Raw genomic sequence first — 12,742 nt, 5'->3', positions numbered from 1 at the left:
TGTAAAGTTATTAATGCAAAGGCAACTTAACATCAGTCTTAAATTTTACAGTGCTAAGTTATATGCTCCGTCCTTTCTTCATCTAAAAAGGTTGCTTGTCTACCAGCAGAATGGCTCCTACTATTTCAAATTTAATTCTCATACCGAGGAAACATGTCACAGAAGGTCTGTCCTTGTACAGGAACCTCTGGATAGTCAAATTCCTACCTGTTGGAAGAAGTGAATGTGCATGGGATAATACAGCTGGCATCAAATATTACTGTGACACAAAGTATACTCTCAGCTCAGCCTCATTTTATAATAAAAGGGATGGCTCAAAGAATCTTACCTGATGCCTACAAACCACTCCAGAAACCTTCTCTCCCTTTGGCTGTCCAAGCCATGTAGTGTATTTCTTCTTGCTTTTGGTCTTATGAACATTTTAGTATGTGACCTGCAGGACCAGAGAGGTCCTGCACTTAACTTCTGACGCCTGAAGGTCTTGAAATTACTTCAGAGGCCCAAGATATACTGATGGACAGGTCCCATATTAACTAAGAATATTTATATTTTTGTTGCAAATATAAAATAAGTGTTTCTGGCTTAAATGTATATTAAGCATAGCATAACACATTTGTGCTAAGAGAAGCACAAATAAATTGGAAAACATGGCTTCTTCAGGTAGTATTTCTAAATCTAGATGATCAATTTCTCAGAGGAAAGTTTAAGAAATATGTCCCTAACAGCTAATGTGCTGCTTTTACATCACAAAAACTTTGCTTCAGCTTTTCAAAAGTAACTTCTATACATGTAAAAATACTAAGATTAGTTCTTGTAAGAACTAACACTGCTGACCAACTGTAGTGACGTAGTGGTGTCACCTCCAGCAAACACATTGTATTTGCACTTCCACTGCTGTCTCATCTGCTTAATTTATTAAGACTGCACATGTGTTCTCTTGTCTTCTCTCCTACAAGCTCAGCTTAAAACTTCAAGCTGCCTTCTATCTGCTCAATACACTATCAACACTAATCAGTGATACCTTGTTTTCTTTTATCCAGCTGAAGTTAGAAAGGTTTGCAGATGACATGGAATGCTTACACCCAAACTGGTAGCAATGTGATAAATCTGGAAACATCTTACATTTGTCTTGACAAATGAATGTATGAGACTTAAGTAAAAACCAGCATAGAATGGTTTGTACTGTGATTTGCCTGGATATTAGGTACAAGTACACAGTACAAATTTGAAAGCTACGTTCACATCTAACAGCAATTCCGAGCAAACTTAAGTATTCACTGCGGCACTTTCCTTCTGACTACACAAAAGTGCATACATACGCAAATAAAAAAACCACGTCTATAGTGCCAACACACCAACAGGCTTTGGCAGAGAGCATTTGTGCTTATAATGTAAAATGAACCTGCCACAGACACACAATATTAACAAGCAGGTTGGGGGGGGGGGGGGGGCGGGGGGCGCTATGTAAAGTTATAAAGGACTCTCTATGAAGTACTTCCACTATACCAATCCATAGCTGGATGGCACCAGAATGCTCTCTGCAGACTGCAAGCTACTGTTTCACACCAGAGGCATCTTTCCAGATACAGAAAAGAAGTCAAAGTCTTCCTGCCTCCCTCTTTATCCATCTGCACAGAACTTGCTGCAGAATCCTTTAAAATGAAAATCATAGAATCATAGAATCATTGAGGTTGGAAAAGACCTCTAAGATCATTGAGTCCAACCGTCGACCCAACACCACCATAAAATCATGAAATCACTTCAATTATGCAATGCATGATTTTAAGGCACCAAAAGAAAGGCAGTTTTTTGTTCATGTTGCATTTTCATAATGGAAAACTCAAGGAACATTAAAGATTCAAAGGTCTAAATGATCTAACAGCGAAGAAATTGACCATGCATACAAGAAATATTTTCAGGTATACAAAATTATGCACCCTCACAGCAAAAAAGGCCAACAGTATCTTGTGCTGCATTAGGAAGTTGCCAGCAGGTCAAGGGAGATGCTCCTTCCTCTCTGCTCAGCACTGTTGAGGCTGAATTGTAGAATGGTTTGGATTGGAACGGACCTTTAATGGTCATCTAGTCCAACGCTCTGCAATGAGCAGGGACATCTTCAACTAGATCAGGTTGCTCAGAGCCCAGTCCAACCTGACCTTGAAAGTCTCCAGGGATGGGGCATCTACCACCTCACTGGGCAACCTGTTCCAGGGTTTCACCACACTCACTGTAAAAAATTTCTTCCTTATATCTAGTCTGAGTCTACCCTCTTTTAGTTTAAAACCATTACCCCTTGCCCTGCTGCTACAGGCCCTGCTAAAAAGTCTGTCCCCACCTTTCTTATAAGCCCTCCGTAAGTATTTAAAGGCCGCAATAAGGTCTCTGCAGAGCCTTCTCTTCTCCAGGCTGAAAAAACCCAACTCTCTCAACCTTTCTTCATAGGAGAGGTGTTCCATCCCCCTGATCATTTTTGTGGCCCTCCTCTGGACATGCTTGTGCTGGTTTTGCGGGACCTGCTCCAACACGTCCATGTCTTTCCTGTACTGAGGATTCCAGAGCTGGATGCAGTAGTCCAGGTGGGGTCTCACCAAAGCGGAACAGAGGGGCAGAATCATGTCCCTCGACCTGCTGGCCATGCTTCTTTTGATGCAGCCCAGGATATGATTGGCCTTCTGGGCTGCGAGCGCACATTGCTGGCTCATGTCCAGCTTTTCATCCACTAGTACCCCCAAGTCCTTTTCCACAGGGCTGCTCCCAATCCCTTCATCCACCAGCCTGTATTGATACCAGGGGTTGCCGTGACCCAGGTGCAGGACCTTGTACTTGGCCTTGTTGAACCTCACGAGGTTCACATGGGCCCACTTCTCAAGCTTCTCCGGGTCCCTCTAAATGGCATCCCGTCCCTGAATCTGGAGCACTGTGTTCAGTTCTGGGCTCCTCAGTAAAAAAAGAGACATGGAGTTATTGGAGTGAGTCCAGTGCAGGGCCACAAAGATGATTAAGGAACTGAAGCATCTGCCACATGAGGAGAGGCCAGGAGAGCTGGGACCATTCGGCCTGGAAAAGAGACAGCTCAGGGGGTATCGTATCAATGTGGTAAATACCTGATAGGAGGAAATGAAGACGAGGGAGACAGACTCTTCTCAGTAGTGTCCAGTGACAGGACAGGAGACAATGGGCACAAATTAAAACACATTAAATTCCTTCTGAACACAAGAAAACACTTTTTTTACTGTGAGGACAATTCAGCACTAGAAGAGGTTGCCCAGAGAAGTTTTGGATTCTTAATTCTTGGAGATGAATTCAAGACCCAACTAGATAAGGTCCTGGACAGCCTGCTGCAGGTGATCCTGCCTGAACAGGGGGCTTAGACTAGGTAATCTCCAGAGTTGCCTTGCAACCTAAATGATTCTATGATTCTGTAATTATGCCACCTGATCAAAAGAGTTTAATAGAAGCAACACAGACCACTTGGTCAAAGTTAAATTTATGTCAATTCACAATTCTAGAAACTCAAATATACCTTTCAACTTTGCTGGGAAACCTTCCTCTTCTTGCTTTAACAGAGGGTAAGGAAAGCTAAGTTATTGATAAGCTTCCTGAAAAACAACATTTGCTGAATTTATATGCAAAACTGAATTAAAGTTGTGCGCATAATTTTAATCTTACTTATAGGCAATATACAGTATCATAACGCATTAGCCACAGGTTTATTTTGAACTTTGACCAAATTCCTTGAAGGCTCTCTTGACAATGAATACCCAAGGAAGTAAAATGCCAAAGAATCATGCACTGCAACTGTGTGAAAACTGCTAGGGCAGGAAAAAAAGCACCATTCAATCTACAAAGCTCCAGTTAGCATACAATCTCTATAAGGACTATCAAATATATCAGTGCTAAAAATCTCGTCTGACACCCTTCAAAGCCCAATAAGAAACTGATCCAGTGATGCTCCCAAAAGCTAACAGGTTTCTCTGATTTTCATCTTTTGACTAGTTACTCCTCGTTTTCCTACAGTCCACTATTACATCAAGTAACAAAAACATTCCGCATACTCCCTTGACCCAAGAGGCCAAATACAACTAATCTGTAGGCTACCTGTTAAAAGACTGAAATCATTAACTAATATTTTATTATATACTCAAGTGAAGTAGGAGTATTCTGATTTTCAGTTACTTCAACACTTAGCTGCAGGGGGAAGTTATCACCAGCTGACATGCTCTAACTTCCTGAAGCGATCCAATGCCACCTAAAAAGCGTAACTACACGCATCTAAAATGAACGTGTCTCAGTACTGCTGGCATATTCAGACAAACTCTTACCCTAAGAGTCAATGAGCAGTACCTTACCTTGAAATTGTTTTCTTTTGGTTTTCTTCTCATTATTATATTAAATGTCTCATAAACATCTTCTGCTCCATTTTGGATTGTATTGGCCATGTCTTGTTGATACTGGTTTGGGTCCAGAAATACTCTGTATGTTCTGCAATCCCCTTTAAGTCTTGGTTTGGGTTCAGGTCCTGCCCGTAATGAAACAGTAAGATCAGAATTTGAAGTAGTGCTAAAAGCAGATTATCATTCAAATAAGTGATCCATAATCATTCCTGAAATGAAATTTAGACAAATTCATATGATGAAACTAATTTCTGCATGGCATTACAAACATTCTTATTTCATGTTTTCATCCCATTTCTAATAGAGTTTTTGAATATAAGCTATTTTATTCCTAAAACCAAAATGTACTGGATTTATTTAATTAATCTAATTATATCAGATTTTACCAGAGGAAACTAGTTAACCTTTCTCAGGCTGCTTATGAAATTGGTTTGGTTTTTCAAGTAGGTAATGAATGCAGTGAGCACTGCTTAAAAGAGAAGCAAGTCAACAATTAGGCTGTTAACAAAAAAAAAAAAAAGAGGGGGGGGGGGAAAAATCTTTTGAACAAGTTTTGGTATACCATACCTTCTTCAATAACACGTCCTCTCTCATCCAACATGCCCTGGATTTCACAGCCTCTGACATATACCAGGCCAGTTTGCTCAACAAAAGGTCGTCGTCGGTCAAACTTGGTGCCATAAGGTTGCGTGGGACGTACCGTAATCAAAAAGCAGACATCATGTTTACGCAGACCTGATTCCAAAAAGGAACATTCAGTGATTTGATTGAATGCCATTTTCCTTTTCCGTTCCTTAATATATATACAACAGAATACATGAAAGTTTCTTTTAAATAAAACCCCATCTGTTTAGAGAATAATGCGTTCTATTTCAAAATATGCCTTTAACTTAGAGTGATTCAGAACCATAGGATATTGTCGTCATCTCCACTATTCTGCACACTAATATCTGCTAGGACTTCAGGTATGAAAAGGAGAAATTAACTGCTTTTTTCATGGCAACAAACTTGAAATCAAGATTATTCTTCTCCCAGTAATCTTACTTAGGTTACACAACCTAGATTTTTTCAGTCTTATCTCAAAAGCAGTGTGTCATTAATCTCTTATTCTCATTGCTTTCTTCTGGACTAACCTCCAATTTTTTTTTTTTTTTTTTTTTTTACAACAATTTAGGTGCAGTGCCTAGAACTGGGCACAAAATCCTAAACAAAGTTACTTTAGTTATCTACTTAATAGGATAAAAGGTCACTTAACCAAGTTACTTGTTTTCCATGCTACATTCCAGTTTATAAATTGCGATATGACTTGGTTGAGTGTTTTTTTTTTCCCTCAGCAGTAACATACTGTTGTGGAGTCACAATTGCTTTTGAGCGATGGTGACCTCAGACTCCTCTCATTCTGCAGAGCTACTGCCTAACAGTTATTCCCCGAACACGCATTTGTGCAGTGACTTGTTCTTGCTTAAGTTTAGCATCTTAATATTCATCCCTGTTGAATTACACCCTACTTTTAAAATGCAATTTCTCTAATTCACTAATGTAATTTTGAACACTAATTCTTTTCTCCAGTATACCTACAGATTTCTCACAGATCTAAAACACCTTCAAAATTTAGTAAACACATGTTGTATTTTTCATATGAGACAAATAATTTCTCATGACTCACCGGATATTATCCGACCTAAAGCAGTTTCATCAAGACCCTGTTATGTCAGGCAATGATTCCTCAATTCTTCACCTCAGTTTTGATTAAGTTAAAGCATTACTGCTTTTGAAATCACAGAGGCTGTTCTAGTATTTAAAAAGCTAGGTGCACCACTATATAGCTACCTTCAGTATAGTGAAGTCTGCTGCCATCCTCCTAGCTTTTCTACTTTAAGAGAGATCTACATTCCCAAACTTGTATCTGCTTATTTATCACATAATCCAACTTTAGCATTTGTGCTACGTGACCTGTAATCACACTATGCAGCTCCAGCATATTTAACAGGTTTCTCTAACAAAAGAGAAGGGAGTGACATTTCCTGATAATCCAAGTACAAGTACATGCTTCTATGCCACTTGCCAACACGGTCAACTGAAGTTCAATTCCCCAAGCAAAAGAAGTGTCGCCTGTGAATACTTATAAGAAACAGTATTTGGTACAGTCAGCACTTCCTAACAACATTCAAATATACTGAAAACCACTAAAACACACTAGTTTGAATTAAATCAAAATCTGCCCTCTCCACATGTATATGAGACAGACATCACATTCCCCACTACTTTTCCAATATGACATTATTACCATGCATATTCATTTAAAATGCTAAGTTACTTTTCCACATACCCTGTAAAGGACAGAATTTTAGTTACAAACTGAATGACATCAGCCTGAAATAGTAAACATTCTGCTCCCAATGGACGTGTAAATACTTTAATAATTTCAATCTTCAGTTTAGGAAAATATAAGCTTCGTAGACTTGGAATTTGAGTAACTGACTTTTAAACAGTGTATTAAGATTAGCAAATCTGTATCTTGGATTAAAAAAAACCCTTTCTTACAAGTAAGATGACATCAAAGTGTATTTTGATGAGCACCTACTTTGACCACCTTATTTCAGAGAATGTAAGTACCTTCCCATTCATTCTTGATGTTATCTCGGACATTCAAATTAATTGTAACATCTGCTCGTACTCGCATGGGCCAGTTTTCACCAATATTGGGCTTTGCTACTTCCACCACTGTGAAAGAGACAATGGGTTGCGCCATCCTAGCCCATCCACCAAAGACCACACCTCCATATTCCGATAACCTAAAAAAACCCAACAACAAAAAAAAACCCAAACACCAAAGTTTTGTTAGACATTATCTGATAACAGATTCAGTTCTTTTTTTAAACTGTGGAACAATTTACCTCACAGTCAGCTCTAAGACAAAAGTAGAAGTCTTAATTTTACATGCTACTGAAGTAGATTCAGATAATCCTGCATTTTAGAACTGAAGCATAACACGAACTGACTTAGTCTTATATTTCAAAAAACAAAGGCAACTTACGCTGGCATTATTAAAAAAAAAACCTCAGAGAGAGAATAAAAAGGGAAGATAACAAAAAGCAACTACTGAGTATAAAGAGATATCACACCGAATGACCCCTTGAAATCTAAAGGGGATCAAATGTGGCAGATGGCAAACTCAAGAATACTCAGTAACACCTGTCATAAACCAGAAGAGTTGTTGGTAAAGTTTCCAGATTTTGTAATGTCAGCCAAGGCTTAGTACTTTTGGAAAACTAACTCATCCATCTTAACACAACAAACGTTGGTTGGTAGCATCCAACATACTGTCTTAACACATCTACAGGGATACATATCAACACACCCTTACAAAATCATCCCACAGGATGGCAACACATTATGAAAGAAGTTAGTATAAAACATAGTACCTATGTAATAATTTCAAATGCATTTGTTACTATGTATTTAGTACATACACAATATCAGTTACTCATTCTCAAATGCACTTTGATTACAACTGAAGTTGAACTGACTCGTTTGCATCAGTTAATAAATATTACCATGGTTTCATCCTACTGACACTATCTTCAATGTCCTGTCTGATCTCGTAGGTAGACTCTAAGCGGAAGAGATTGAAGTTCCTCAGCAGGTAGTCATGAAGAGTCAGAAACTGTAGATTCAATTTGGGAAGTGCAAGGCAGCCTAAGGGAGTAAGGGTGGAAGGGAAGAGGTATTTGATGGATAAACAAAAAGATGATGATTTAATATATTGGTTCTACAAATTCATAAATACATACACGTTATTCTATAACTGCCATAGTTGGTATCCTGGGAGATTCTAAGAACTACTTTTTTTATAAATATACGTCACTAAAAAGTACACATTTTTCTCCCTTCTTCTCCCAAATTTTCAGTACAGTCAACTGTTTAAAGACTGAATCCTTCCCTGTGTTCAGACTACAACAAAACTGATTTTATAAAAAAATCAAATGCAGGGCAAAGTAATGGTACTTTGGGAAGTGAACAATTAAGCCACCATTAAATAATGATGAAAAAGGCTCATTAACTAATAAAAAAAAAAGTATTATCCAACAATTCCCCAATTCCAATCCTTTACGTTTACTAGAAGCCACAAAAACCATTCATGTAAAAAAAAGTTTTAAGCCAAGAAATCAAATTTTAATACACAACTTTCTTCAAAAGTTTCTGTTACTCATTACAGATTTTTTTTTTTTTTAATGAGAATGAAAAACATAGGAAGATTAGATCTAACTAAACAAGGAGTATTAATACTCCAAGACAGGTCCCAAAGCTTGCATAGCTTTAGAGTAGTCTTAGACGCAAATTTTCCATAATAAAAATTCTTATATGTTACTCATTTAACATTACTGGACTAATGTTCCAGGTTAACACCTATGCTTAGTATCTGTGAAAGCATCAGGCTTTTGTAACTTGCAATGTTATCCTTGAAACCTTTCACTGGTATATGTAATACATACTGGCTTTCACATGCACCGAGATACAATGGCAGTGAAGAAAGGTGATAGAACACAGTAATTTCTATTCTGGAAAGCCTCACGGTGATAAAATACTTTAACACACTTCCCAATACCAAGTGACAAACCCTGTCCTGTAAAGCTAGTTACATGAACAAAGAGCAGGGCCTGAAGCAACACCTCTTCAAGGCTGCACAGCATTTATCAGACAGATATTATTCTTCCCTCATTTTTTAAAAGAAAATAGAAACGATACTCCCATCTTTCTTGGGCTAAATTACTCATTTAATTTTTAGACCAAAAGAATGTAGCTACTTTTAAGAACACAAAAACCCACCAAGACCACAAAACCAAAAGTGTCGTGTTTGAAATCAGGGCTGGAGAATACAGGGAGATTAAAAAGAGAAAGTGTAAACTGAAACTAAGAGAAGCAAAATAGAAAAATACTTGTAACAGTCTGACAGCACCAGAAATGCTTCACAACAGTGCTATCAATACACAGATAATAATAGCAAAAGAGTTCACCACAGGAGGAGGAAATGTTTCCACTAGCAACCACTGTTACTTGCCAAAATTACATTTCACCATTAATAAAATTTCTTTAATGCATTATTAAAAATTCACAAAACAGCACAGAAACAGGTGTGACGAGCTGCTCTTTCTCCCCACCCCCACCCCCAGCAATAACACATATATTATGATTAATATATTTGGCTAATAAAACACAAAATACACATACAGTGCATGCACAAGTTAAGTCCTGCAAATTCAGCCTTCCAATACAGTCTGAATGACAGTAAAGCTACCTGGACTTGTATATAAGAACCTGAATGTTCCAGAGCGTTAGAACAACCTATGTGGTGTTCACCAAAATAAAAAATAAAATAAAAAAAAAAAAAAAATCTTGGTTTAGATATTAATTTCCTAGAAATTACAGCAATCACCCTGGTTTGGGGTTTTTTGCTTTGTTTTGGGGTGGTTTTTTTGTTGTGGTTTTTTTTAAGGGATAAACCCCATCATGAGACCTATTATTCAGAAGAATCTCAATCAGCTTTCAACTACTTGAATCATACAAAACATAAGTACTTTATCTCTTCTTGGGCAGATCTCTAGACAGCATTTGTATCATCTCGGTTTGGAAAAAGATCCTTTGTTGCCTATAACCCTGCCTTATCTGAAGCAGTCAAACTTCAAAAATCTCTTTCTTCTCATTAATACTTGTTCACAGAGAATTTATACCAAAAAACTAATTTATGCTAAGCAGCTGAACTTAAGGCTCATACCTACACAAAAAAAACTCAGAATCAAAATTACATGGGGGAGGGTACAAAATACTCACTGCTCAAACCAGAAACATACTTTATACTAGTCTTTGAAGATATAGTTGTTATTTGGAATGTCTATGTTCCAAATAAAAGTTTTCAAATTCCTAAAGAAAATTCTAATGATCCACATTAAAATTTTCAGCATTAGATTTTAAAAAGCACAACAGTTTTTAAAGTAGCTAAGTAAAAATACATGTTGTTTACTGCAAAGCTTAAAATTACATAATTCCTTGTTTGCAATACCAGCAGTTTGCTTTCTTTGATCATGAACATATCAAGCAAGAACACTAAGTTCTGAATTTAGAGTGCATACACTACCTTTCAGTGACTATGTGTACACTTCTACCTTGAAATCAGAGTAAGATAATTAGTGTTAATTTCCTCCCATCACCACCCTTCTTTTTCTTTTTAAAAAGGCTTTCTTGAACATACTTAAGAGCAAAGCACAGACAACAGCTTTTCTGCTGCATGTTTACAACCTGTTTCACCTTACAGTAACTACCTGTGCTACAACTGGTGGTATAGCACATCTATTACTCAGATTAGAAGCAAATAAATGTCTTTATGTAAACATAGGCCTTTGGATTTCTCTTTGAATCTACTCTAAGTTTGCTAACAATTTCATCTCAGAGTTCCTGATTCACAACTCAAAAAAAGCTGACCTTACTCTAAGGTACTGGAAGATGCCAAAGTACTGCATACAAGTCTATGTTCGTTTTGTCTTTGGAACATCAGAACTGGGTTTTTTGCAGCATTTACTGTCCTGTTCAGCATTTACTGAACTACTAATCATACCTTCTCCAGAATAATATTCAGTTGGTACAATATTTTCATCCCAAATAATCTTCTCTGTGGGATAAAGAGGCATCTGGTTGAGTTGTTGAATTTGAGATATTCGTCGCTCATGACGGGAAACCTAAAGAAAGGATGCATTTTAAACTTCCATAAGTCAAAAAGGGACAATAAAGCTATCTTTGAAACATACACATTAATCCATAAGACAGCTGGTGGTCACTTGCTATTTGCTCTCTTTTAATAAGTTTTTGTTTTGTTTTGGCTTGGTTTTTTAATTAAATATAACTAAACGTGCAGAGTGACATCAAAAGATGAACAAACACATGGTGCAACTATCGGTCATAGTACTAGAGTCAAACAATCACGTGGCTACTCAGCTGACCAAAAATGGCATAACAGAACTGAAAATATTCAGTCAAGGCTTAGCAGAGAATCAACTTCAAATGAAATTTATTTTGCTTTCCATTAAATATATGGTCAACAGCTAACTAACACTGCTCATTCAGCAACAGCTAGCCTTAATTCCCTCTTTGGGAGACAAAAAAAATCCATCCAATACTACAATATGTCATCTAAACAAATATCTCTCCATGGCATCCATAAGCATCATATTACTAGCATCTAAACCTTAGCAAATTAAGTGAACGATTTTTAAAGAAATCAACATCCACAAAATAAGCCTATGAAAAAGATTTAAAAAACCAGCTATGCCATTCTAATACTGATATCCGATTAGAAGCCTGCAGTAATATTGTTATACACTGAATATCCAAAAAAACATTATGTGCATCAAACGGTATTTCAAATGGGCTTGAGGAACCAAATATCTAGACCTCCTTTAGCAGATTTTTTGTTTGTAAAGGAGACAAACAGGTTACTACATAAAGAGCAACAATTTTCCAGAAGAACTCAAAACTGTTGCTGAGACTCTGCTTATTGACCTTTACAATTACACCAAACACACACATACTAGGTTCTCAGGGAAACTACATTTATAAATAAACATTTTCAAATACTTAACTTACATGATTTTAAATCCCACCTTAGTATGCAGTTTACTGCTATAACACCGCTGCGGTTCAGAGCTGGTTCAGCAAAAGGTCCTAAATGGCTACTTTACTACAGTGTTGCTAGTTTTAGCTATGTCTTGAGTTTGCAAAAGAAAAAATACAAGCAATATTAATTATATTTTTACCAGCAACTCCAGCAGAAACTCCTTTTCATAGCTCGAGTCTTCCCCTTCAGGAAGGGGCGGCAGCAGGCAGAGGTATGACGCCACCTGGTGGAGAATATGCGAGCTGCACGGCAGAAGGAAAAACAGACGCTTGTGTCACTTAGACCCATTACAGATCAGTATTTTAAGTGAAGTTTGAGATATTTAAAATATTTATTTTCGGAATGCTACAAAATGCTCTAGAGTACTTCCACGGGTGAAGTGTGTTCAGCCACAGGTGTAAGCTGAACCACTCATCCGCAATAGACAGAGCAAGGTGTGAATGTTTTTTATTGTTTCAAGACATGTACCTGAAAACAGAACCAAACAACAGAGCACACATTGCCGTTGTCGAACTACAGACTGTTATCCTTTTAATCACAGCATTTACAATACAGTACAGTTAATACAGTGATATACTTTTATGATTTCTGTTGTACTTTTTGTACAGAACAGAGTAAAAAAAGCTAAATTTAAAAATTTAGAGGTTAACTACTGTAAGTTAATTACTGCTACAATTAC

The 12,742-nt window shown here is 37.2% G+C and overlaps 1 protein-coding gene across 1 annotated transcript in view; it reads right to left on the bottom strand.

Moving 5' to 3' along the window:
* AQR (aquarius intron-binding spliceosomal factor) overlaps positions 1 to 12,742 on the bottom strand; it is a 61,862-nt gene that overhangs the window by 31,254 nt on the left and 17,866 nt on the right. The window contains exons 14-19 of the mRNA XM_076344938.1: positions 12,203 to 12,305; positions 11,008 to 11,128; positions 7,952 to 8,093; positions 7,011 to 7,189; positions 4,962 to 5,129; positions 4,350 to 4,519 (exon numbers count right to left, since the gene is read on the bottom strand). Coding sequence (XP_076201053.1) covers positions 4,350 to 4,519; positions 4,962 to 5,129; positions 7,011 to 7,189; positions 7,952 to 8,093; positions 11,008 to 11,128; positions 12,203 to 12,305 — 883 coding nt within the window. The remainder of the gene's footprint in view (positions 1 to 4,349; positions 4,520 to 4,961; positions 5,130 to 7,010; positions 7,190 to 7,951; positions 8,094 to 11,007; positions 11,129 to 12,202; positions 12,306 to 12,742) is intronic.

Source organism: Aptenodytes patagonicus, chromosome 7, assembly GCF_965638725.1.
Source record: "Aptenodytes patagonicus chromosome 7, bAptPat1.pri.cur, whole genome shotgun sequence".
Classification (NCBI taxonomy): domain Eukaryota; kingdom Metazoa; phylum Chordata; class Aves; order Sphenisciformes; family Spheniscidae; genus Aptenodytes; species Aptenodytes patagonicus.
Note: the sequence above shows the minus strand (reverse complement) of the source record. Positions and strands in the feature narration are given on the sequence as shown.